Source organism: Gorilla gorilla, chromosome 12 (assembly GCF_029281585.2).
Source record: "Gorilla gorilla gorilla isolate KB3781 chromosome 12, NHGRI_mGorGor1-v2.1_pri, whole genome shotgun sequence".
NCBI classification, from domain to species: Eukaryota; Metazoa; Chordata; class Mammalia; order Primates; family Hominidae; genus Gorilla; species Gorilla gorilla.
In genome coordinates, this window is record NC_073236.2 from 78,521,496 (window position 1) to 78,549,079 (window position 27,584).

General features: G+C 37.5%; 1 protein-coding gene across 2 annotated transcripts in view; it reads left to right on the top strand.

The window, feature by feature from the left end:
* Positions 1–27,584, top strand: part of USP34 (ubiquitin specific peptidase 34) — a 283,644-nt gene that overhangs the window by 198,542 nt on the left and 57,518 nt on the right. For both annotated transcript variants that reach the window (XM_031008389.3, XM_063695856.1), the window contains exons 42-51: positions 6,578–6,761; positions 7,189–7,349; positions 12,946–13,011; positions 15,387–15,533; positions 15,629–15,685; positions 15,788–15,865; positions 16,260–16,354; positions 24,036–24,208; positions 26,239–26,392; positions 27,436–27,514. In XM_031008389.3, coding sequence (XP_030864249.2) covers positions 6,578–6,761; positions 7,189–7,349; positions 12,946–13,011; positions 15,387–15,533; positions 15,629–15,685; positions 15,788–15,865; positions 16,260–16,354; positions 24,036–24,208; positions 26,239–26,392; positions 27,436–27,514 — 1,194 coding nt within the window. The remainder of the gene's footprint in view (positions 1–6,577; positions 6,762–7,188; positions 7,350–12,945; positions 13,012–15,386; positions 15,534–15,628; positions 15,686–15,787; positions 15,866–16,259; positions 16,355–24,035; positions 24,209–26,238; positions 26,393–27,435; positions 27,515–27,584) is intronic.

Consider the following 27,584-nt stretch of genomic DNA (forward strand, 5'->3'; position numbering starts at 1 on the left):
TTCTTGTTTTTCTTTTATTTTCCCCAAGCAGACTCATGTCACAATCATCTGCAAGTAATTCTGTTACTTCCTCTTTTACAAGTTTAACTCTTTCCATTTCTTCACCAAATTTTTTCTGAAACATTCAGAATAATGTTAAGTTAGTTGTTTTTAGCATTCTTTATTGAAAAGGTCTTTATGTTCATGTCAAATTATAATTTCCCCTTCGTTTTGGTGTTAAGGGAAAACTTTAGAAGCTTTCATACAGGAGAGAGGTGATCTGAATTAACATTTTAAAGGGTTTATTCATATGCTAGTTGGAAAATTAGTCTATGGGCAAACTTAAAGGGCAAATGTATGAGTCAAGGGATCCAGTTAGGAAGTTTTTCGATGGTTCCAGAGAGGGACAATGGTGAAAAGTGCTTTGACGTGGAATACTTATTGAAGGTAGAGCTCACAGGTCTCAGATTTGGATATATATGTTGGATTTGAGAGAGTAATAAAGAATGACTCCTAATTTTTTTTTTTTTTAAGATGGGGTCTCCCTCTGTCACCCAGGCTGGAATGCAGTGGCGTGATCTTGGCTCACTGCAAGCTCTGCCTCCCAGGTTCACACCATTCTCCCGCCTCAGCCTCCCAAGTAGCTGGGACTACAGGTGCCCGCCACCACACCCAGCTAATTTTTTGTATTTTTAGTAGAGACAGGGTTTCACCATGTTAGCCAGGATGGTCTCGATCTCCTGACCTCATGATCTGCCCGCCTCTGCCTCCCAAAGTGCTGGGATTACAGGCGTGAGCCTCCGTGCCCGGCCAAGAATGACTCCTGAATTTTAAGCCTGAGAAGCTGAGGGAATGATAATGCCAATTATTAAGAAAAGAAAAACTCAGAAATGGCAGAGGGTAATAGGCGGTAAAACCAAGAGTTTTGTTTTGGAAATGTTAAATTTGAAATGTCAATTAGATATCCAAGTAGACGTATTAAAGGCAGTTGGTTTTCTTGTAATATTAAGGAAAATATGCCTTAACTCCAAGATATTTAAAATCTCTTCCACTCTAATGATTTTTACTTTTTTCCTTAAGTATTTTTAAAAAATATTTCTAGAACTTACTTTCATGCAGGATTTGGTAAATTTTTTCTATAAAGAAACATGATTAATATTTTACACTTTGCAGTTGCATAATAATCTGTCATCAGCAACACTACCACTATCACTACTACTGCTTCTTCCTCCTTCCCCCTTCTTCCCCTCCTTTCTCCTCTTTCTTCTTTCTTTTACCTTTCCAGTAGTGCTAATCTTCATTCTTCCTTTCTTTCTCCTCCTCCCTTCCTTTTTCTTCCTTTTTTCCTCCTTTTGCATTCCTCCTTTCTTCTCCTTTTAAAGTATGAGTATCATTCCTATCTCTATTGCCTCGCATAGTGTCTAAAAACTATGTTGAGCAAATGGATGATTGCAACTCAGACCTGATTCTTAGAACTGACAGTCAAACAGTACATTTATCTTATGCAAAATTTGCGTGTACCCTTAAAATTATCGCTGCTCATGATATTTATACTTCATGGAAATAAATAATAGTTATTAAAAAGAGATATCATCAGAGATTTAGAAGATCAGATTGCATTGACATGATTAGGAAAGGCTTTGAAGAAGATAAAGCTTCGCCCAGGTTGGAGTTGCAGTGGTGCGATCTCGGTCCACCACCTGAGGTCCTGACCTCAGGTGATCCGCTCACCTTAGCCTCCCAGTGTGCTGGGATTACAGGCATGAGCCACCGCGCCTGGCCAGATACAGCTTTTTTAATGGATATCTTTTGTAGAAAAGTAAGGGAAACATTTAAGTCATAGGAAGGAATATGAGTAAAAATTAAGTCATAGGAAAGCACTGGTTTCATGCAGAAAATTGGTTGGTTCAGTTTAGCCTATGTTTTAGGAAGTATAGGAGAAACTTGGTGGCCATCTATTGTGGGCACAGGAAATTATTTTTATATATAAAATGAAAGCATTATTGTCTTAGTCTGTTCAGGCTGCTGTAATAAAATATAGTAAACTGGGCCAGGCGCAGTGGCTCACGTCTGTAATCCCAGCACATTGGGAGGCCAAGGCAGCCAGATCGCTTGAGCTCAGGAGTTTGAGACCAGCCTGGCCAATGTGGTGAAACCCAGTCTCTACTAAAAATACAAAAATTAGCCAGGCATGGCGGTGCATACCCGTAATCACAGCTACTCGGGAGGCTGAGGCATGAGAATCCCTTGAACCAGGGAGGTGGAGGCCGCAGTGAGCCGAGATCGTGCCACTACTCTCCAGCCTGCCAACAAAGCAAGACTCTCTCAAAAATAAATAAAATACAATATTGTATACTGGGTAGCTTATAACAACAGAAATTTACTTTTCACAATTCTGGAGGCTGGGAGTAGTACAAGATCAAAACTCTGGCAGATTCACGGTGTCTTGTGAAGGCCTACTTTTTGATTCATGGAGTCTTGTGAAGGCCTACTTTTTGATTCACGGATGGCACCTTCTCATGAAGCCCTTAGATGATGGGAGGGGTAGGAGGTCTCTCTACTGCTTCTTTCATAAGGGCAGAGTCCTCATGACTTATCCTTCCAAAGGTCCCACCTTCTAATACCATCACATTGGTGGTTAGGTTTCAACATACAAATTTCAGAGTGACGAAAACTTTTAGGCCATGGCAATTACTTTTGTAATTTTAGGCTGGGAAGGGATGGGATGAAGAGAGATTGGCTAATGAATACAAAAATACACTTGGAGTAATAAATTCTAGTGCTCAGTAGCATAGTAGGATGACTATTGTTAAAAAAATTTTTTTGTGTATTTCAAAATAGCTAAAAGGGAGGATTTGAAATATTCCCAATAAAAGAAATGATAAATGCTTGAAATCATAGGTATTCCAAATACCCTGATTTCATCATTACACATTGTATTTATGTGTCAAAATATATTCCATTAATATATATAATTATTATGTATCAGTAGATAATTGTAAAAACAGGAGCCTTTTAAGGTTTTGATCAAATAATGTCAGGGATGTGCATTAACAAAATAAATCTGGTAATGGATTGCAAGCCAGCAGAGTGCACTGGTCTTTAAACTTTTATTGTTGACATATTTCTTAATCTTGAAAAACCTAGGTGTCTCCTCACAGATTTTTTAAATTTGTAAATTTTTGAATTTTAAGTCTTTGTAGACAATATACATTCAGGAAATTATTGAATTATTGTTTTCCAAGACAAAATTATGGTCATCTTTTAGATTAATGAAATGTAAATGCTGTAGCAACTTTTATTCATCTCTCTTAAAATGTATAAACTCTCAACTGTAATCCCAGCACTTTGTGAGGTCGAGGCAAAAGGATTGCTTGAGCCCAGGAGTTGGAGACCAGCCTGGGCAATCTGGTGAAACCCTGTCTCTATTAAAAAAAAAAAAAAAAAAAAATTAGCCAGGGTGGTGAGCATCTATAGTCCAAGCTACGCAGGAGGCTGAGCTGGGAGGATTGACTGAGCCTGGGAGATTGAGGCTGCAGTGAGCCATGATCCCACCACTGTCGCTAGCCTGGGTGATGGAGTGAGATCGTCTCCAAACTCTCCTTTCTGAAATTTTACTTAGCTAAATTTTTTACTAATTCCTCCACAGTATTTCCACTTGATCCCCCCACAGAATGTAATTGTAATGTATTTATTAGTGTCTTTGAACATCTTTTATTATTTGCCTATCATACTTCTCTACAACAAAATATATGTAAGTTAATAATATTTCCTGTGTACATGATATTGTCTTAAATTTCTTCTATATTTAGTTATTACATTACATTTATTATTAGGACATGGCAATTGAAGGAGCATAAATATACTTTGTTTTGCCAAACTAGTATGAAACATTTCAAAATGAAATTTTACTGAATATATGCATTAGTGAGAAGGATGGTCCTTATTAATATAGTTGTAGGTGAATATTAAGTGAGAATGATAGTGTTCATTAATTCTCTCTTCCTATTTTCTATTTTTATATATGTGAATCCTAAAAAACCTTATTTACATAATGTTTTTAGTGCACATGGAAGTTTTTGATAACTTTTTAAATTGAATTTCTTCTGAATTATAAGTCAAAAATTACCCTATGATCTGTTGCTGTATTAGTTCATTTTGCAGTGTTATAAGGGAATACCTGATGCTGGGTATTAAAAAAGAGGTTTATTTGTTGAGGCCTCAGGAGCCTTTTACTCATGGCAGAAGGCCATGAGAGAACAGCTGTGTCACATGGCGAGAAAGGGAGGTGGGAGGTTCAACACTTTTTTTTTTTTTTTTTTTTAACAACAGCTCTTGCATGAACTCAAAGAGTGAGAACTCACTCATTCCTGTGTGGTAGGTACCAGGCTCTTCAGGGATACACCCTGATGACTCGAACACCTCTCACTAGACCTCACCTCCAACATTGGGGGGCACATTTCACCATTAGATGTGGTGAAATGGGATTACAGATGTGAGCCATTGTACCTGGCCCAGTTTACAATATTTTATTATAGCAGCCTAAACAGACTAAGACAACAGTTCTTTTATTGGACAAATACCCAAACCATATCAGTCACCAAAAACTATTTTTAATATTCTCTGAGGTCATAGTTTGTGTAGGTTCTTCTTTCTGTGAAGTATATGAGTAGGTTCTTTCTGTGAAAGGCTTATAAAAATAAGCCCTTTGCCAGGTGCAATGGCTCACATCTGTAATCCCAGCACTTTGGGAGGCTGAGGCGTGTGAATCACAAGGTCAGGAGGTCGAGACCAGCCTGGCCAACATCGTGAAACCCCATCTCTACTAAAAATACAAAAAATTAGCTGGGTGCGGTGGCTCACGCCTGTAATCCCAGCACTTTGGGAGGCCTAGGCTGGCAGATGGATCACGAAGTCGGGAGATCGAGACCATCCTGGCTAACACGGTGAAACCCCGTCTCTACTAAAAAATACAAAAAATTAAGACCGGGTGTTGTGGTGGGCGCCTGTAGTCCCAACTAATTGGGAGTCTGAGGCAGGAGAATGGCATGAGCCCGGGAGGTGGAGCTTGGGATGAGCTGAGATGGCGCCACTGCACTCCAGCCTGGGCGACAGAGCAAGACTCCGTCTCAAACAAACAAACAAAACCACAAAAAATTAGCTGGATGTAGTGGCAGGTGCCTGTAATCCCAGCTACTCGGGAGGCTGAGGCAGGAGAATCGCTCGAACCTGGGCAGCGGTGGTTGCAGTGAGCCGAGATTGTGCCACTGCATTCCATCCCAGGTGACAGAGTGAGATTCTGTCTCCAAAAAAAAAAAAAAAAAATCTCCTAACCACTTCCCATATTTCCTAGCTAAACTTAACGTTTCTTTGGTAAGAACTATGAATTACACATTCTTTAACAATAGATGAAAGAGGTGAGGTCATTATGGAAAAACATTTCAAAAATTTCTTTTTTTGGTATGTCTTTCAAGAGTTTCCCTGACCACCCCCAGGTTTGTTGATTCACTAACTCACAGGACTCAGCATATAGTTATACTCATGGCTAAGGTTTATTACAGCAAAATGATACAAAGCAAAATCATGAAAATAAAAAGGTGTCAAGGCGAAGTCTGGAGGAAGCCAGTTTCAACTTACCAAGAGTTGTCTTCCATTGGAGTTCCACAAGATGTATTCAGTGAGCATGACAACGCATGTGATGTATTGTATACCAAGAACGTTGTCTTGAGCCTAGGAGTCCTTGGTTTTATCACAGGGTGGCTCATGTGGGCACACAGTGACTGGATAACTCACCATAGTTGCCCCAACTCCAGACTCCTGAAAGGAAAACAGGTCTTTAGCATAAACCCGTTAGGCACAGTGAGCCACTGTTTTCACTTAGAGAGTTTTGTATCGATGTAGGGAGCTGTTTACTTACCAGTGACGTTTGCAGACTGTAGGCAAAGGTCAGCCTTTCTGTGGGTATCAAGAGTCTCAGTCTTACTGTGCTATCTCTTTTCTGCACAGTTCTCCAGGAGGTTTTATACTGCAGACCAATGTACCATAGTACTACTTGGGATGTGTGAGGGTGATAACTTGGTAAAATAGCAAAGGACCAATTAGAAAAGAACAAGTGGAAAAGATAACCCAGCACCCACTTTCTCAGACAGACTTAATTTTGGAAAAAGTACAACTACTACCTTTCAACAGTATAAGTAAACTGTTGATTTTGCCACTGTTATTGTTGCTATTATTTATTAGTAGAGTGAAGTAAGGGGAAAGTTAATGCAGAAGCGCCAGTCAGACTTGTCAAGGGAATAATGAGGCCTTAACAAAAACTTTACATCACTTAATGGAATAGAAAATAATAACATTGTACGTGAAGAGTCTAAGAATGAGCTTATTAGGTATCAAAAAGGAGAGAAGAGTAAAAGTTGATCGCCGCCTTCGTTTTCTCTTAAGAGAAATGAACACGGAGGACTTTGAGATGATGGTGTATCATGCTGCTGTACGTTTTTGAGTAGCTTAATTGTAGCCTGTCATCCTGTGTATATGTTAACTATATTTGGAATGTAATTAATATCTCAGTTTAGATAACATGTTTCCTTTTACTCCCCAGGAATTTTTGAGAGATATCTTCAATCTCCTGTTTTTGTTGCCAAGTCTAAAGGACCGACAACAGCCAAAGTGCAAATCACATTCTTCAAGAGCTGCCGCTTACGATTTGTTAGTAGAGATGGTAAAGGGGTCTGTTGAGAACTACAGGCTAATACACAACTGGGTTATGGCACAACACATGCAGTGTAAGCATTCTTCTTTTCCTTTAATCTTTATAAATTTTGAATTCAGAAATAAGATTTTGAGGGCACTGTTTAACAAAAGAATCTGCTCTTCACACACTTTAACATTATAAATGATTATTGGTAGGGTGTTATTAAAGTTAAAAAGTAAACATTGATGTGAACGACCTTTTTATATGCATTTTAAATACTTCGGCTTTTTCTGTAAAAGTAATTTGGGGCCAAGTAAAATCAAGTTTTAAAAGTCTTGAATTTTTAGAGAATAAATTAGTTTTCATCTGTATTCTTTTTTTATTTAAAAAATTCTATATAATGTTCTATATATATTAATGAGGTAACTAATGGAGGTAGAGGCTGTTAATGTAAGCAAAATACATTGTGTTTCATAGTTTGTTTGGGGGGGATCTTTTCCTCCCTCTTTCTTCAGCAGCCCATGCACCTTATAAATGGGATTACTGGCCTCATGAAGATGTCCGTGCTGAATGTAGATTTGTTGGCCTTACTAACCTTGGAGCTACTTGTTACTTAGCTTCTACTATTCAGCAACTTTATATGATACCTGAGGCAAGACAGGCTGTCTTCACTGCCAAGGTAGAATTTTCCTCACTTTAAAAATCAAAATTGTAAACCAGATTTTAATATTTTGTTGATAAATTTTTATTTCAATGTAGTAAATGTTTGAAAAAATAATTTGTGAATAAAAGTAAATTTGATTACAGTAACTAGCTAATGTGTATTTTACATAGTTGTACATTTTAGTAGATTACTCATAATGCTGTAGTACAGTTTAGTTCTCAAAGGAAAACACAGCTATGGAATATGCATGCTCAGTGTATACAATGAATATCATGTTGTCAGTAAAAACGCATTCACTGGGAGAACATATGAGAATAAAAAACAAAAATAAATAAATACATATTTTTATTACAGAGAAAATAAGGAAACCCTGAATCCAAGTAGAGAAGTATTACCAGAATCACTTAGCTTGTTTTTTTTTATATTTATCCCAAAGTGAATCGAATTGTGGACCTAATTTGTTTGTGTAAGCTCTGCTTCATGTTATTTTTATTCACTTTCTAGTTTTCATTCTTTTTTACCGTGGGCTATTTTTGTTTTTTAAAATAATAAATAGAGATGGGGTCTCTCTGTGTTGACCAGGCTGGTCTCCAACTCCTGGCCTCAAGCAATCCTCCCATTTCAGCTTCCCAAAGTCCTGGGATTACAGGTGTGAGCCACCATGCCCGGCCAACTATGGGCTATTTTTTAGTTTGCCTTTTGTACTGCTTTTAGAGTTTTTTGATGAACTTCCTTTATACTTGCTCTTGGATTTTTTACTTTTATTTTTTTGAGGCAGGACTCAGTGTCTGTCACCCTGACTGGAGTGCAGTGGTGTGAGCACAGCTCACTGCAGTGTTGACCTCCTGGGCTCAAGTGATCCTCCCACCTCAGCCTCCTGAGTAACTGGGACTGCAGGCATATGCCACCATGCCTGGCGAAGTTTTTTACTTTTACTTTTTGTAGAGACAGGGTCTCACTGTGTTGCCCAGGCTGGTCTCAAATCCTGGGCTTACAAGATACTTCTACCTTGGCCTTCCAAAGTACTGGGATTATTGGTATAAAGCTACCAAGCCTGGCCTCATCATGTTATCTTTTGTCTTGATTTCTTTTTCCCTGTTAAGTATTGCAGTGCTTTATATACTTTCACTGAATTGTTTATTATGTTTAAGTTACTCTTTAAAGTCTCCAGTTTATAGTTTACCTAAGTGGTTCTGGGTTTTTTGGCTTTAGTAATTGATACTTTAAAATTTATCTCTGTACATTATGACTAAAAGTAGTTGAATGATTAGTTCATTTAGCTTATGGAAATGTTTCTGAATAAATTTGGTATACCCATCTGCATAGTCTTATAAAAGCAGTTGTTATCAAAGAAGCATGTTTTCAGTGGTTTTCTTTCTAGCTGGCAATTTGGTCATGCTTCTTGGTTTTTCTTCTTCATATTGATAACCACCTTTAAAGCTATTAACACTTCTAGGAATTAGTAGAAACAGAAGGAACACTCAGATGTGCTGATTATGAGTAGATCTCATAAATGGTATTTTTAGTTAAAAACTAAATTTACAAGCAGAAACAACCCCATTAAAAAGTGGACAAAGCAGCTTGGCCAGTATGGTGAAACCATATCTCTACCAGATCTACAAAAATTAGCTGCGCGTGGGGTGTGGTGGCTCACGCCTATAATCCCAGCACTTTGGGAGGCAGAGGTCGGTGGATCACGAGGTTAGGAGATCAAGACCATGCTGGCTAACATGGTGAAACCCCATCTCTACTAAAAATACCAAAAAAATAGCTGGGCGTGGTGGTGGGTGCCTCTAATCCCAGCTATTTGAGAGGCTGAGGCAGGAGAATCCCTTGAACCCAGGAGGCGGAGGTTGCAGTGAGCCAAGATGGCGCCAATGCACTGCAGCCTAGTCGACAGAGCGAGACTTTGTCTCAAAAAAAAAAAAAAAAAAAAAAATGCCTTTGGCCAGGCACAGTAGCTCACGCCTGTAATCCCAGCACTTTGGAAGGCCGAGGTGGGCGGATCACCTGAGGTCAGGAGTTTGAGACCAGCCTGGCCAACATAGTGAAGCCATGTCTCTACTAAAAAATATGAAAATTAGCCAGGCATGATGGCAGGTGACTTAATCCCAGCTACTTGGGAGTCAGAGGCAGGAGAATTGTTTGAACCCGGGAGGCAGAGGTTGCAGTGAGCTGAGATTGAGCCATTGCACTCAAACTTTGGGGACAAGAGCGAGACTTCTCTCAAAAAAAAAAAAAAAAAAAAAATTCCATGTGTGGTGGTGCGTGCCTGTAGTCCCAGCTACTGAGGACGCTGGGCCAGGAGAATCGCTTGAACCCGGGAGGCGGAGGTTGCAGTGAGCCGAGTTTGTGCCACTGCATTCCAGTCTGGGTGACAGAGCAAGACTCTATCTTAAAAAAAAAAAAAAAAAAAGTGGACAAAGGACATGAACAGACACTTTTCAAAAGGAGACATACATGTGGCCAATAAGCATATGAAAAAATGCTCAGTATTACTCATCATTAGAGAAATACAAAACTAAACCACAGTGAGATAACATCTCAAACCAGTCAGAATAGCTGTTAATAAAAAGTCAAAAAATAACTGATGCTGGCGATGTTGCAAAGAAAAGGGAATGCATATACACTGCTGATGGAAATGTAAATTAGTTCAGCCATTGTGAGAAGCAGCTTGGCAATTTCTGAAAGAACTTTAAACAGAATTACTATTCGGCTCAGCTATCCCATTGGGTATATACCCAAAGGAATATAAATCATCCTACCATGAAGACACATCCACAAGCATGTTTACCACAGCAGTGTTCACACTAGCAAAAACATGGAATCAACCTACATGCCCATCGACAGTGGACTAGATAAAGAAAATGTGGTACATATACAGCATAGAACACTATGCAGCCATAAAAAAAGAACAAGACCATGTCTTTTGCAAAAACATGTATGGAACTGGAGGCCATTAGCCTAAGTGAACTAACATAGCAACAGGGAACCAAATACCATATGTTCTCACTTATAAGTGGGAGCTAAATATTGAGTACATATGGACACACAGGAACAATGGACGTTGTGTCCTACCTGAGGGTGGAGTGTGGGAAGAGGAACAGGATTGAAAAACTACCTATTGGTACTATTATTACCTTGGTGATAGAACAATCTATATACCAAACTTATGTGACACACGGTTTACCTATATAACCTGCATATGTACCCCTGAACCTAAAATAACAGTAAACAGTAAAAAAAAAAAAGGAGACCTATGTACATATATATCTATATCTATATATTTTTTTTGGACGAAGTCTTGCTTTGTTACCCAAGCTAGAGTGCAGTGGCGCAATCTTGGCTCACTGCAACCTCTGCCTCCTGGGTTCCGGCAGTTCTTCTGCCTCAGCCTCCCAAATAGCTGGGATTACAGGCACCTGGCTAATTTTTTGTATTTTTAGCAGAGACAGCGTTTAACCGTCTTGGCCAGGCTGGTCTCAAACTCCTGACCTCGTGATCCCCCTGCCTCGGCCTCCCAAAGTGCTGGGATTGCAGATGTGAGCCACCGCGCCCAGCCAAAAATTCTTAACAGAATTTGATATGATTCTGGCAAGTACTCTAGTCAAGTGGGCACTTTATTCTTAAGATGAACACTTCAGTTAATTATATTATTCCCTTTTCTGATGCTCACAGAAAGTTTAAAGCAAGCTACATATATTCTAATTGTGGTAAAATATATGCAACATTAAATTCATCATTTTAACCATTTATACGTATATACAGTTCATGGGATTAAATACATTCACATTATTTTGCAGCCATCACCACCATTCCATCTCGAACTTTTTCACCTTCCCAACAGAAACTTGTTAAACACTTAACTCTCCATTATCCCTCCCAACCCCTCTTGCAACCACTATTCTACTTTCCATCTCTATGCATTCAACTGTTTCAGGTACCTCATATAAGTGGAGTCAGATTTGTCTTTTTGTGACTGGCTGTGAGTGGCTTATTTCACTTAGGAGATCTTCAAGGGTTATCCATGCTGTTGTATGTGTCAGAAGTTCTTTCCTTTTTAAGGCTGAATTATAATTTATTGTATTTACCACATTTTAGTTATTCTTTCACTTGTCAGTGGATACTTGGGTTGCTTTCACCTTTTGGCTGTTCTGAATAATGCTGTTATGGACATGGGTGTACAAACATGTTTGAGTTCCTGCTTTTACTACTTTTGGGTGTATACCCAGAAGTGGAATTGTTGGATCATATGGGAATTCTGTGTTTAGTTTTTTGAGGAATAGCCTTACCTTTTCCATAGGGCTTACACCGTTTTGCATGCATAAGGGTTTAATTTCTCGACGTCCTTGCTAACACTTGACATTTTCTGTTTGTTTTAATAATAGCCATCCTAATGGATGTGAACACAATTTTTTAAGTAGTAAATACATATAGATGCAGGCTATGTATTTATTTAAAAATTGCGCATTAAGTAAAATTCCCTTGTTGTTGCTTGACTTTAATAAATTTAGGCAGCTCTTTTCTTTAGCCAACTCATTCTTCATTCTCTAATAATAAAAATATAAATCCAGGTCTTTATTCCTGAACTTTTTTGTATTCTGAATCAATACTTTGATACGTTGGAAAATTTCATTTTGTGTGACTTTTTTCGTAATATGGAATATTTAGCCTCATATAACAGGAGTACACTGGAATTATTTTTCCAATTTTGTTGATTCCCTTTGTTCAATTCCTGTTGAATTTAATATATAATTTTATAGTAATTATATGCTGAACAGATCTCTGTTTTAGTCCATATCTTGACTTCAATTTGATTATAAGCTGCTAAACAGCAGAGCCATATTACTTGCAGTCTTCCATAAAGCTGGCAAAAATAACTAATGTATGCTCTTAGCTTGTGGACGCCTATTATTCCACAAGACTTTCAAAGTTATGAGAGGTAATAATTTGTAATAAGATTAATACCTACTTTATAGATTCATTTTAATACTTGAGTGAGGTAGAATATGTGTAATAAGTACCTTGCATGAATATGGATCTTTCCTATAAGGCTTGGTGTTCAATACTAAATCTCTAATGTGTGAGTCTAGCCAGATTCCTGAATTTGACTTATTGATAGTTGAATATTTAGACAGTTTTCAAAGATCCTGGCTGGTATTCCTCTTCAGTGTGAAGAATATACTGTTCCAGAAAGAGTAAAGATATGAATAAATGATGATGAGATGTCATTGGTTAATATTTCAAATGTATTTTTTTAATGTGTAGGTTTACTTGTGGAAGACAACTTTGATTGCACCTGAAGTGTTTTTCATTCTTGCATTCTTGGAAATCATCAGCATTGTACCAAATAAGTGTTAACCTAGAAAGTGATTTTTAAAATTCTCTCTTCGGTTTCCTTATAGGATAGTAATAGCTGTATTTATGTAACAAAGCATTACAATTTTTAATGCTATAATTACTAAAGAATTGAATGTGTTGGTGTTTTTCTTTTATATAGCCAAAAGAATGAAAACAGATACAGTGTACATTGCAAGACTTTCTTTGCTAGAATGCCTAATTTACTACCATCATGTCTGTGTTTTTAATGGTGTTTTCTCTTGATTTTCAGTATTCAGAGGATATGAAGCACAAGACCACTCTTCTGGAGCTTCAGAAAATGTTTACATATTTAATGGTATGTTTAAGAATCATGGAGGCTAGGCCAGGCACTGTGGCTCATGCCTGTAATTATAGCATTTGGGGAGGCCAAGGTGGGTGGATGGCTTGAGTTCAAGAGCTTGAGACCAGCCTGGGCAACATGGTGAAACCCCATCTCTACTAAAAAAAAATTAGCCAGGCATGGTGGTGCGTGCCTGTAGTCCCGGCTGCTTAGGAGACTGAAAAGGGAGTATCGCTTGAGCCCAGGAGGCAGAGGTTGCAGCAAGCTGAGATCTCACTACTGCACTCGAGTCTAGGTGACAGAGTGAGACTCTGTCTCAAAAAAAAAGAAACATGGAGGGAAACAAATTAGGTGTACCCTATGACAAAACCTAAAAACGTTAAATGGAGCTCGTTTGAACTGGCTTTGTCATAACTGTGTACCTTTCTTTTTCTTACTTTTTTTCTTACTTTTTAATTAATTAATTAATTTATTTATTTTGAGACAGAGTCTTGCTCTGTTACTTAGGCTGGAGTGCAGTGGTGTGATCTCAGTTCACTGCAACCTCCACCTCCCAGGTTCAAGTGATTCTCCTCCCTCAACCTTCCAAGTAGCTGGGACTACAGGCGCACACCACCACACCTGGCTAAATTTTGTATTTTTAGTAGAGACAGCTTTCACCATGTTGGCCAGGCTGGTCTCGAACTCCTGATCTCAAGTGATCTGCCTGCCTCAGCCTCCCAAAGTGTTGGGATTACAGGCGTGAGCCACCGTGCCCGGAGCTGTCTGTCAGTTATCTCTGTTACTTGTCATAATAACTTTTAAAAGTTATCTCAGTTGTCTACATTCTGTTAATTTGTCCTTTGAAGAATCTGTTGTGTCTCATCCTTTTTCTGTCACAAGGTCTTCCCCTTTTATGCTTGCAGCTTTCTAGCTGATTTATCTTTGTATCCCTTAATTACAATGCCTAAAACTATAAAAGTGATCAATCTTTTAAAAAGATAGTAAATCTTACAATATTATTCCCCTGCTTAAAACTCTTGAGTGCTTCTTCATTACGAACAGAATGGTATTCGAGCTCATCACCATGGCACACACCCTCTGGGTTTTTTGCCCCTACCCTTCAACCTCCTATCTTATCCCTCTCCATTTGGAGCCCATCACCCTGCTGCTTCATTGCTTGTGGGTTTATTTATGCCATTGTTTCCTACCTGTGTCACTCTTCTCCATTTTCTTCTGATGTTCATTTTTCAAGAGTCAGCTTGGTTTCAAACTCTAAGAGACCATCTATTCCACAGATTAACTGGAGTGTTCCAAGTCACCATGCCTCTTTGTTGTTTCTACCTTGTATATATGTTACTTTTTTCACCTGTTAAATCTTGAGGACAGGGATTGTGTCATACTTTTTTCTGTATTTTTGACTATTTTTATTTTTTGAGGCAGGGTCTCACTCTGTCACCCAGGCTAGAGTTCAGTGGCACCATCTCGTCTCATGGCAGCCTCGACACTGCTCCACTGCCTGGGACCACAGGCTTGTACCACCATGCCTGGCTATCTTCTTTATTTTTTGTAGAGACAGAGTCTCACTATGTTCCCCAAGCTGGTGTTGAACTCCTGGGCTCAAGCAATCAACTCGCCGTACCCTCCCAAAGTGCTGGGATCACAGGCATGAGCCATCACACCTGGCCTTTAATCTCCTTTTAACAGAGCTGAAAGTGCCATTTGAATTGACAAATAGAAAATTGCTGGTTTAAATGACTATTTTAAAAGCTATTAAAACAAAGATCAGTCTCTGGGAAAGTTTATTCAGCCTGTAAAGGTTGTATATTTTATGCTTTGCAATATAGATGTGAGTGTTTTTTTTGTTTGTTTTGTTTTGTTTTGTTTTGTTTGGAGATGGAGTCTTGCTGTTGCCAGGCTGGAGTGCAGTGGCATGATCTTGGCTCACTGCAACCTCTGCCTCCTGAGTAGCTGGGACTACAGGCATGCGCAACCGCACCCAGCTAGTTTTTGCATTTTTAGTAGAGATGGGGTTTTACCATGTTGGTAAAGGATGGCCAGGATGGTCTCAATCTCTTGACCTCATAATCCGCCTGCTTCGGCCTCCCAAAGTGCTGGGGTTACAGGCTTGAGCCACTGTGCCCGGCTGTGAGTCATTTGAGTCTCAGATTTCTTCCTAGAAATTCCTTGACTTGAAAATACAAATATCCTAGGTAATTTAAGAATCTTCTAGCACCAAGACCATTAAATTAAAAATACTATGAAAGCTAAACAGAAAGAAATAGAAGTGACCATTTAAAACTAACTTAGATTTACTACCTGTTCTTTTGTTTTTGTTATGTGTTCATTGAAGAACCTATAATTTTCTTATTTTTATGTGACGCTTAGAATGTTCCCCTTTTTATTTGCAGGAGAGTGAATGCAAAGCATATAATCCTAGACCTTTCTGTAAAACATACACCATGGATAAGCAGCCTCTGAATACTGGGGAACAGAAAGATATGACAGAGTTTTTTACTGATCTAATTACCAAAATTGAAGAAATGTCTCCAGAACTGGTTAGTATCAGAATACTGAAAAGTTTCTTTGAAATTTGAACAAATTTGCCTGCGTTTTAACTAGTTTCATGTTTTTTGTTTGTTTTATATTAAAGAAAAATACCGTCAAAAGTTTATTTGGAGGTGTAATTACAAACAATGTTGTATCCTTGGTAAGTATTATACCTGGTTTTTACTTTTTGGAGATCTTAATATATTTTCATTTATATTATAATTTACTAGTTTTTACTAATTTTTTTATGTGTATTGATTAGGATTGTGAACATGTTAGTCAAACTGCTGAAGAGTTTTATACTGTGAGGTGCCAAGTGGCTGATATGAAGAACATTTCTGTGAGTAATAATGCACTTAATTTTTTTACTTTATGCTTTTACCTATTTGTGTATAGTGGGTTTGTGTTGGTCATCTTGATATTTTTAAACTTTTTTCATGTTTTTATGTATTTTCTTCTTACTGTACTATTCAAATAAGAATTAAACATGAACCATAAAGCTTTTTCTTGCCCAATCAAAATTTAAATTTTTAATTAACCCTTCAAAAAAGTTACTAAGATTCGTAGAATATCTTAATATGAGGAAAAACAGTTTTTTACTAAAATTTAAGAATTCACTTTTTAAAAAAAAATTTTTTTGCTGAGCATTCTGTCAAAATTGTAATTGCCACCTTTTGTATATTTGCATGCTATAAACAATAATATGAAACTTTTAAATGTGGTTTTATACACAGGAATCTCTTGATGAAGTTACTATAAAAGACACTTTGGAAGGTGATAACATGTATACTTGTTCTCATTGTGGGAAGAAAGTACGAGCTGAAAAAAGGTATGCTTTTTCAAATGTGATTTTTATTATGTTCACCATAGAAGTGAAAGACAAACTAAGGGTAAACTAAGATTAAACTTTGATGGAAATTATATGATGAAGGTAAAAACAGCTGCATGGAGCTCAGTCTCATGGAGCAACTTTTCATCTAGTTGTTCAGTGAATTACCATTTATTTTGACATATACTGAGCTGTATGAAAGTGGTAATCACTCAACTTGAAACAGTATAGATTTTGGGGAGCAGATACATGGACGATAAGTACATTGATCATTTTCATCATTATCTGTATCGAGTCTCAGATGTCTAGCTTTTGTGGCATTTTCTTAAGTAATACAGTGGAACCCCTTATCCTTGGGAAATGTTGCAAGACCCCACAATAGATGTCTGAAACCTCAGATTGTACTGAACCCTATATATACTGCTTTTTGCTGTGCATAACATACCTATGATAAAGTTTAAATTACAAATGAAGCTCAGTATTCTTGCCCTTTGGGGCCATTATTAAGTCAAATAAGGGTTACTTGAACAGAAGCATTGCAGTACTATGACAGCCCACGTAATAAGAGAGCTACTAAGTGACCAATAAGTGGGTAGTGTCTGCAACACAGATAAGCTGGACAAAGGGATGATTCATATCCTAAGCAGGATGGTACAAGATTTTATCATGATACTCAGAACACCACACCACTTATGAATTGTTTATTTTTGGAATTTTCTGTAGTAGCTAACTAGGGACTTTTTGTACTAGCTAGCCTTTCCAAAGTATTTTTTATTTAGCAAGCACTGTTCTGAGAACTTTAATCCAGTTAATCCTCACAGCATTTCTTTGCAATAGATGCTGTTATTATCCCCATTTTACATGTGAAGACACGGAGTCACAGAATAAAGAAACTTTCCCAATGCTGATTCAAGATACAAATAAGCAAATTTCAGGGAGATAATCAAGTTGAATTTGAGTTCTCATTGGGGCATCCAGCTAGAAAGGTCCTGCAGGCAGTTGGCTGTTACAGTTAGAGCTTGGTGAGAGGTCTAGAATAGAGGTAGATTTGGGAGTTAGTAACTGTTGAGTTAGAGTGTTAAATAAGTGTTTATACTATAATACATTCAAGCTGGTTCCCTTCCAGTGTATTGTTGTTATTTTTGGATGTGTATATTTTGGTACATTGATCAAAAATATTCTTCCTCAGCTTTCATTTTCAGTAGAATTTCTTGGAAAATAATAATTTAGTGGTCTTCAAATAAAAATTGCCTTACACATACAGTGGGTCCCATCTGTAATCCCAGCACTTTGGGAGTTCAAGGATGTTCACTTGAGCCCAGGAGTTTGAGGGCAACATAGGGAAACACTGTTGCTACAAAAAGTTTTAGAAATTAGCCAGACGTGGCATGCACTTACAGTCTCAGCTGTTCGGGAGGCTGAATCGGGAGGGTCACTTGAGGCTGGGAGGTAGCTTACAGTGAGCCATGATTGTGCCATTGCACTCCAGCCTCAGCAAAAAATTGAGAACCTGTCTCAAAAAAGAAAAAAAAAATGCTATACTTGTTCTACTAATGCATGCCAAACATTATACAATTTTTTCCCTTTATTATTATTCTTTGATGATTCACATGTTCCCCAGGTTGGTCTTGAACTCTTGGGCTCAAACAATCTGCCCACCTCAGCCTCCAAAAATGCTGATATTACAGGCATGAAGCCACTGCACCTGGCCAAAAGGCTCTTAAGATCCATAAAATGGCAAGTTTAGGACAGAGTAGTTGAGTAAACATTTTAATTTTATATTGAAAGACAAATAGAAATCGGATTGAAAAGAGCATCTTATGCAGTTAGTTACTAAGAACGAATGCAGAGAAATAGAAATGTCCTTGAATGTGCAAAAAATCTAGGATTAGGCCAGCCTGCATTTTTAAGTAGTGTATTCACATGGAACAGTAGTGGAAAATAAGATTGGTAACACGATGGCATCAAATTATTGCCATCCAAGTTTTAGGTTTATCTGTGTGATTGAATCTATCAGAATATCTGCCTGAGAAATAATGTAATTGTTGGAAAAGACTAAGAGCTAAGCCAACCTAAAAGTACAGAGGACAAAGTGACAGAAGAGAGACAAGGAAAGAAAGAAAATTAGGATAAAATGGTAATCCCCAAACTGGGAGGAGAATCTCAAGAAGAAAATAATCAATTAATATAATTCACAGAGATGAAAGACAGTGACAGCTGAATAAAAGCATTGGGTTTTTCCAGAAGGTAGTTTAGTGATGTGTTTTGTCAGGTTATAGGAATAGAAGCAACACTGTCGGGACACATGGAATCAAGCATAAATCATTGATTTTTAAAGTTTGGCAACAGGCCGGGCACAGTGGCACACGCCTGTAATCCCAGTACTTTGGGAGGCCAAGGCAGGTGGATTGCCTGAGGTCAGGAGTTCGAGACCAGCCTGGCCAACATGGTGAAACCCTGTCTCTACTAAAAATACAAAAATTAGCGGGTTGTGGTGGCTCACGCCTGTAGTCCCAGCTACTTGGAGGGTGGGGCAGGAGAATCACCTGAACCTGGGAGGCAGAGGTTGCAGTGAGCCAAGACCATGCCCCTGCAGTCCAGCCTGGGCGACAGAGCAAGACTATGTCTCAAAAAAAAAAAAAAGCAATAAAAACAGCAAGGAAAATAGTAGCCAGAAAGAGTCTTGGGGCTCAAACAAAGGATTTTTCTAGATGAAAGATATCTGAGCATGTTTGAAGGCAGAGAATAAAAAGTCATTATAGAATAAGATACCAAAATTGCTTAAGAGGAGGTTTTCCAGGTCAGTATTTATTTGAAAGGGATGGTATTCATTTTTCCAATTTCAAGAAGTGTAGTTGGGCAAGTTGTTAGGTGGACATAGTCAAATGAAAGCGTAGCTATGTAGGCGATTACACGAAGAAGACAAACTCATCTGATGAGAGTTGGGTTAGGATAAGAGTTAGGGACATATATAAAATGGAGTCAGTCAAAAGTTAACTGCTGTAGAGGAATATAATAAATGAGTCACCAAAAGATTATCAAGGGTCTGAGTCAAGTTCTTTGGAGAATCTCTAACTGGAATAAATGTATTGAATAAATCTGTTGTTCTTGATAACTCCCGTCTTTTGACTGATAAGATTCTGCTGTTTTTCTGAAATACCTGTCACATCTCTCCCAGGTAGTCAGTCATTTTTGTTCTTACTATACTTTTATATCTCTGTACTAACATAATATTCAACAGAAATGGGCCAATTGAGGAAGTGAACAAAGTGCTTATTATCTTCAATAGGATCATATACTGCTCTATTTTCAGACCTCTAGTTTTCTCAATCTATTCATTTTACCTCAGTAACTTATCAATCACCATAATACCAATTTTTTACTAATATGCTACTGACAAAGCATTCTAAACTAAGAAAATGACAGCTGAATAAAAGCATTGGGTTTTTCCAGAAGGTAGTTTAGTGATGTGTTTTGTTTTGTTTTGTCATCTTAGTTTAGAATGCTTTGCTGTGCTCTATCACTTGTTCTCCAATCTTTCCGGATCTGCTCATCTCTCTTATTTATTGACACAATGCATGGTTTCACCCCGTGCCACAAGCTCATTAGTTATTCTTCAGAATTGTTAGGATGAAGTTCACACTCTATCATTACATACATTTGACTCTGTTATACTTCATTTGTCAGTCTCCCAAATAATCTAAAATAGTGAATTTTTGAACTTTTTATTCCCTCTGCCTGTAACATCTTTCATTCCTTGTTTCCCTAAATTCATACTTTTTGTATTTTTGACTGTGTTCTTGGTTTAAATAAATTCTCTTTTGATATTTATGTGCAGTGGAAAATTATTCCCTAAAATTCATTTTTTTGTAAATCAGAGTTTGTATATTTTTGTCTGTTTAAATTGAACTTGAACTAGCAATATGTCATGGTATAGGATTTAGGTGACCAGTTGATTTTCTGCTGTTGCTGCTGCTATTGTTACTGTAGTAGCAGCAATTGACGCTTAACTGAATGCTGTTTGCAAGGCAGTGTTTCAAAGATAGTATCGGGTAGGTAATCTCCATTTTACAACCCAGCAATTAAGCTCAGAGAGGTTAAGTAACTTATATAGGGTCATTCATCTAATAAGGGATTACAGCCAGACTTTGCAATTCTGGTTCACAAAAATAAGTACTTTGATTCCTTTTATTTAGGGAAGAAAAGAAAACTCTGAACCAAAGACCTCCTTGGCCCTGGAGAATGACGGAAGTCCTTTTCATGCTTCCATAGCACCCTTTTGTATCTTTATCATGGTGTTTACCATAGTCTACCATAACATTTTATTTTTCTTATCTCGACATAGGAAAATCTTTTCAGAATGGAAAAAGTTGTGGGTGTGTTTGCTGTTTTTTTTTTAAAAACAAAATGTTTATTTAACAACCGAATTAAGTACGGAAAGATGAAACAAATGCACAGTCACGTATATACAGTATATCAAGGGGGCAGCCTTTCTAACAAGGATTCTGTAGAAAGAAAAAAATGTCCAAATGGGGAACAGTCCTGGTTTCATCAAGAAGCTTTTATGGCATTTGATGTTAAACCTTATGTAAATACAGTAATCTGATGGATTTGGCAAAGATTTTTTCATTTCCAGTCTTTTAAAGTAGACACAAATTTGCTTAGAATAAAGCTAATTTTTAAGAGCACACAAAAGTTGAGGACAAAGGATAGGAATAAATTCACAAATGCAGAGTGATGAAGAGTAAAAAGATACTGAGCAGCTGACTCATCATCCAAGGTGGTTACCTAATAATCAGAGGATGAAGACCTTATACTGCAAAAGCAAGAATAGTTTCATATATAAACGATACAGCTGAGTTTGTAGTTATATCTTGGCTTCTATTTATTAAGAAAAATTAGCATAGTTATGTGTAATCTTTAGTAGACAACCTGCATTCATTTAAATTAAATAATATTTTCTACAATAGTGTAATATAAGGCCACAATATTTATTTTGGACAAACTCTTTAAAGTAGTGATTTTAGTATCAGTGTTATTCATTCTTTTGAAATATAGTTTTTTAGCTGAATTAAGTTATAGATAATTTTTAAAGTACTACGTCAAGACTAGTAAAATTGTTTGTATTCAGATATTTATGTCTAATATCCAGTGAAAATTTACTACCAAGTTTTTACAGTAGATTTATTTATTTATTTATTTATTTATTTTATTTTATTTTTTTTTTTTTTTTTGAGATGGAGTCTCGCTTGGTCGCCCAGGCTAGAGTGCAGTGGCACAATCTCGGCTCACTGCCAGCTCCGCCTCCCGGGTCCACGCCATTCTCCTGCCTCAGCCTCCTGAGTAGCTGGGACTACAGGCACCCGCCACCACGCCCGGCTAATTTTTTGTATTTTTAGTAGACACGGGGTTTCACTGTGTTAGCCAGGATGGTCTCGATCTCCTGACCTCATGATCCGCCTGCTCCAGCCTCCCAAAGTGCTGGGATTACAGGCATGAGCCACCGCACCCAGCCTACAGTAGATATTAATCAGTCTGACTTGCCTATTGATCCCTTAAGTATAATTGTAGATCAGCCTGATTTTAGTGTCTATTCTTTGATTTTACTAAATTAGGAATGCAGGAGTTATAGAACAAGTACACACAAGTGATGCAGCCATACAAGGATCATAACAGCTCTTCAATTAACTATGTGCAAGCTCAAATACAATCCCACTAATGAACAGCCAGGTTCCAATTCTTCATGAAAAGGTGCTGGTGGAGGTTGCCAGCCACCTTTTAATAGACATTGCCAATCCAGTGGCCAGTAAATGAGAGAACAGCAGAGATGGAAGAAAAACCTTCAGAAATTTTGCAGAGAATATGCCCTCTTTCTTCATGATGCTTGTGTTTCTCATGCTGAGAGTGGCCATGCACTTGGGGTGTTTATATAAACAGGAGAGAGTAACAGTACCTTCCTTATAGGATTGTTGTAAAAATTATATGTGTTAATGTACAGCAAGCCCTTATGAGAGGAACTCCTTGGGGGGAATATTTTCTGGTTAACTCAACCAATCGCATGTCCAATCTGAGGTTTTTCTTTCAAAATGCTTTCAACTTCTTTCCTTCTCTCAATATAACCTTCCTCAGACTGAGAGCTGTTTTTCTTTTCTTTTTTGAGTCTCGCTCTATTGTCCAGGCTGGAGTGCGGTGGTGTGATCTTGGCTCCCTGCAACCTCAGCCTCCCAAGTAGTTGGGATTACAGGCTTGCGTACTACCGCACCGAGCTAATTTTTATATTTTTAGTGGAGACATGGTTTTGCCATGTTGGCCAGAATGGTCTCGAACTCCTGGCCTCAATCAGTCTGCCCACTTTAGCCCTCCAAAGTGCTGGTATTACAGGCGTGAGCCACCGCGCCTAGCCTGAGAGCTGATTTTCTCTCCAATGCTATGGCTGGCTGTTTCAGCAGCTCTGTTAGTATCTTCTGATGTCTGAGAGCGAGCTATCCTGTCACATTGAGAACTCTTGGAGATATTCTGTCCAGACTCATGCTGGGCATCTAGTAGTACTTTTTCCATGTCACTGGTAGAAACAGAAACTGAGGCTGGAACACTGCCCCCATTCCTATTATTGCTAAAGTGTAATTCTGCCAGGAGCCCTGCAGACTCTTCTTCTGCATCGTGGGGACTCTGCTCTGTGACATGGTGCTAGAGGGTGGCTGCCGGGCATCGGGCTGCCCTTCAGTGGTGGGCGGTGGGAAAAGGGCAAGCAGGAGTGCTGCTGCCTAGTGCTCAGGGACTGACTGTATAGTTTTAATAAGAATGTGATTTAGAATACTTCTATAGTCTCCCTTCTCTGTGGTTTTTCTTTCTGCAGTTTGTTACCTGCAGACAGGCAAGGTCTGAAAATATTACATAGAAAATTTCAAAAATGATTCTTAAGTTTTAAATTGCCTACTGGACTGAGTAGCATGATAAAATCTGGCACAGTCCCCACCTGGGATGTAAACCATCCCTTTGTCCAGCATGTCCATGGTGTATACACTACTTGTTCATTAGTCACTTAGTAGCCCTTTTGGTTACCTTCGCAGTATTGTACTGCTTGTATTCAAGGAACCTTTATTTTAATTAATGGCACCAAAGTGCAAGAGTAGTGATCATTAACAGTTGGGCTTTGCCAAAGAGAAGCCGTAAAATGCCTTAAAGTTCTCAATATGAAAAGAAAAAAATCATACGATGAGGTTGCTAAAATCTGTAAAATTGTGAACAGTATATTGTTAGAATTGTTCTATTTTATTAATACTTGTTAATCTCTTGCTGTGCCTAATTTATAAATTAAACTTGAATAGGGAAAGAAAACATACGATGAGGTTGCTAAAATCTGTGAAATTGTGAACAGTATATAGTTATAATTGTTCTATTTTATTAATATTTGTTAATCTCTTGCTGTGCCTAATTTCTAAATTCGCTTTGTCATAGGTATGTTTGTTTAGGAGAAACCATAGTGTATATAGAGTTCGGTACTGTCCTCAGTTTCAGGCAGACACGGGGTGTTCTCAGAAGGTATCCCCTGTGGATAAGGGGGACTACTATACTTCTTAACTCTGAGTTGAAAATTGAAATGGATATAGCATAACAGAAATCAAACCAACTGAAGTATTTGTAAAAAATTATCTTTATTAATTTTTTTCTTGTCTCTCAGGGCATGTTTTAAGAAATTGCCTCGCATTTTGAGTTTCAATACTATGAGATATACATTTAATATGGTCACGATGATGAAAGAGAAAGTGAATACACACTTTTCCTTCCCATTACGTTTGGACATGACGCCCTATACAGAAGATTTTCTTATGGGAAAGAGTGAGAGGAAAGAAGGTGATTTTTTCATTTCTTTCTCTTGTCTGTGATTATTGTCAATCTCCATAACAAGGTAGGCATAATTATAAAGTTGTCATCAACTACACAGTTAACAAAAATTGAATCTTAGAAGGGAGAAGGTTAAGACAATGTCATGCATTCAGTCAGTTAACCAGTAAATATTTAGTATCTACTAGGACTATGTTCCTAGGCACTCTTCTGTATACTGGAGACACAGTGGTGAACAGGATAAGCACGGTTGTTGCTCTTGTGGAGCTTAAATCTCGTGGGGTAAGTCTTTTTATGTTGTTTTTTGTGGGTTTTTTTGTTTTTGTTTTTGTTTTTGGTCTTCTGAGACAGTCTTATTTTGTCTCCTAGGCTGGAATGCAGTGGCATGATCTTGGCTCACTCCACCTCCCAGGTTCAGGTAGTTCTTGTGCCTCAGCCTCCCAAGAAGCTGGGACCATAGGCATGCACCACCAGGCCCAGCTAATTTTTGTATTTTTAGTAGAGACAAGGTTTCGCCATGTTGGCTAGGCTAGTCTCGATCTCCTGACCTCAGGCAATCCACCTGCATTGGCCTCCTCAAGTGCTTGGATTACAGGTGTGAGCCACTGTGCCCAGCCTCTTGCTCATTTATCCTTCTTTAGGAAGGGTGCAGTGAGCTGAGATCGCACCACTGCACTCCAGCGTGGGCGACAGAGCGAGACTCTGTCTCAAAAAAATGAAAATAAGTTGTAGGACATGGACCAGTAGAGATGACAGGTGAAGTTAAGAAGTGGGCATTGTATGTATACATCCTACTTTTTAGACCTATTATTAAACCATTTGAAAAATTAGACAGGTGCAGTGACACATGCCTATGGTCACAGCTATTAGGAGGCTGAGATGGGAGGATCACTTGAGCCCAGGAGTCCAGGGCTGCAGTAAGCTATGATTATGCCTCTGCATTCCAGCCTGGATAGTAGAGCAAGACTCCATCTATTTGAAAAAAAAATTTTTTTCTGGAAAAGTAGAGCAGAACCTCCTCACAGCTGTGCTTCGTTATATTTCTTGTGATGTTTCCACTTGTGGAGAGAGCAGAATTTATGCCAGGATAAAGGAATTTGTTAGGCCACAAGTCATGCAGTCAGATCCTGGCACTGCCTCCATAAGCGTATCTACACTCCTCAGCCACTGTCTTGACACCTTGAGTCATACCCTTCTCTTAGTGACCTAATTATCTCTTCATGTTCCAGTTCAGACTGTACCCTCAAGTCAGCCAAATCTCATCATTTCCTTATTCTGTATTCTACTTTTTCCTTTCTGTGTGGTAGTGGGAATACAGATCATAAATCATACATCATCTTCAAACTTATTAGACCACTCTACATTTTTTTTCCTCAGTATCTTTTATTACCTTTATATTTTAAATCTTTGGGGATAGGAAGTGTACCTTTTTCTTTATTTTGTTTCTGTCTACACAAATCTCTTAATACATAGTGTTTTTTATTAACTGATACATATTTGGAAGCTGCCAGTACGTTTTCCTTTTTTTTTTAAAAGGAAACCATGTTTAAACCACTTTTCTTAACATGAGAATAAAAGAAGTATGCTAATTCCTTTTTAGGTCTTACGTTTGTCTGCTCCTAGTAAAGATTAAATAGAATGGAGCATTTTATATTACCTATTTCAAAAGACTAGTCAGATTAAACAAATATTTTATATTTATACTTTATATTGAAGTTGTCCATAATTATGTATTAACACATGGTTGTTTTTCTAGTGGTTTGTTTAATATGTCCTTTATGGTAGTAGGCTAAGGATGGTGAATGACTAGCAAATAGTTCTATTGTACCTATTTAACATATAAACTATTTGTGCCTATTTCTGTAAATAAAGTTTATTATAAAAGTGATTCTAAGTAACTCGTCACATTGGGAAAATTATTTTTATTTTATTAAAATGACTTAAAATATTGTAATTGATAAAGTTTATTTTAAAAAGTGTTTCTAAGTAACTGTTGTGAAGTTTGGAAAATTATTTCCATTCTGTGTAAATCATTTCAGGTTTTAAAGAAGTCAGTGATCATTCAAAAGACTCAGAGAGCTATGAATATGACTTGATAGGAGTGACTGTTCACACAGGAACGGCAGATGGTGGACACTATTATAGCTTTATCAGAGATATAGTAAATCCCCATGCTTATAAAAACAATAAATGGTGAGTTTTAAATATTTCAAAACTTTTTTTCTTTTAAGAATTTATGGTAGTTTTCTGATAACGTTTTCAGTGCTTAGTTTTCTAAAAACTTGCCACAAAAGTTGGAAATGAGGCAGACAAAATTTTTAAATGAAGATAACTTTCAACAGACAGTGTAAATCAGTTCTTAAACATACGGATCTTTTAACTCTTGAGAATTTGAATCCTTTCCTTGGAGAAATGAACACAGTTTTGCAGACAACTTTAGGAGATTTATAGACAACATTTCAACTCTTATCTTCTCTATTCATTCAAGAGCTGTTTATTGAATATCTTCTACAGTGTAGCCTTATATGTGCCATTAGAAATTACCTGCATGCTCTGCTTGTTTCACCTCCTATTGGGAGGACCACACACACTTTCTTTTTATCCTTTTATCAAGTTAATGGTTGGAAGTCATTAAACCAGTCCCCAGTACCTGTTTTTTGGTCTTCAGATATTGTTAGGTAGGGTCTGGCCTATAGGTACTATATGTGTGCTAGGGAGTGTTCTAAGTGCTGGGGATATTGCTTTGAAGAAAATGTACAATTGTTAATTGATTTTGAGTTAGCAGAATAATTTCATTGAGTTATTTTTCACTCCTTCACCCATCATGTCCATGGTGCCTTTTCCTTTTTTTATCCATTTGAATGTTTCCGTAAGTATATTTTGAATCTTTTTTTGATCATAAATATTGAAATGGTACCTTTGAAAGTTCTCCCAATCTCTTAATTTTTCCTAATAGCGTTACATGTTATATTTAAGCAAACTTTTTTATTTCTTTTATGAATTCTTTCATTAATCCTAGGTCATAAATGGATCTATCTGATTATAAGGTGCTTAAGAATATGTTATAAAATTATATTTCCAATTTCTAGTAGATTCGAATTGTAAAAATAAGAACTTAGAATTTACCTCATGAAATAATTTGAAACTTGTAACATTGGTTATTCAAAAAATAGTAGACATAATATGAAGATACTCATTATATGTATACTAGATTAATACTATATGCTCTATTTTAGGTATCTTTTTAATGATGCTGAGGTAAAACCTTTTGATTCTGCTCAACTTGCATCTGAATGTTTTGGTGGAGAGATGACGGTAAGTTTTATTCAGAAATTATAAATGGTTTGTGTCCTTCCAAGTGCTTTGTCATATCATAAAATCCAAT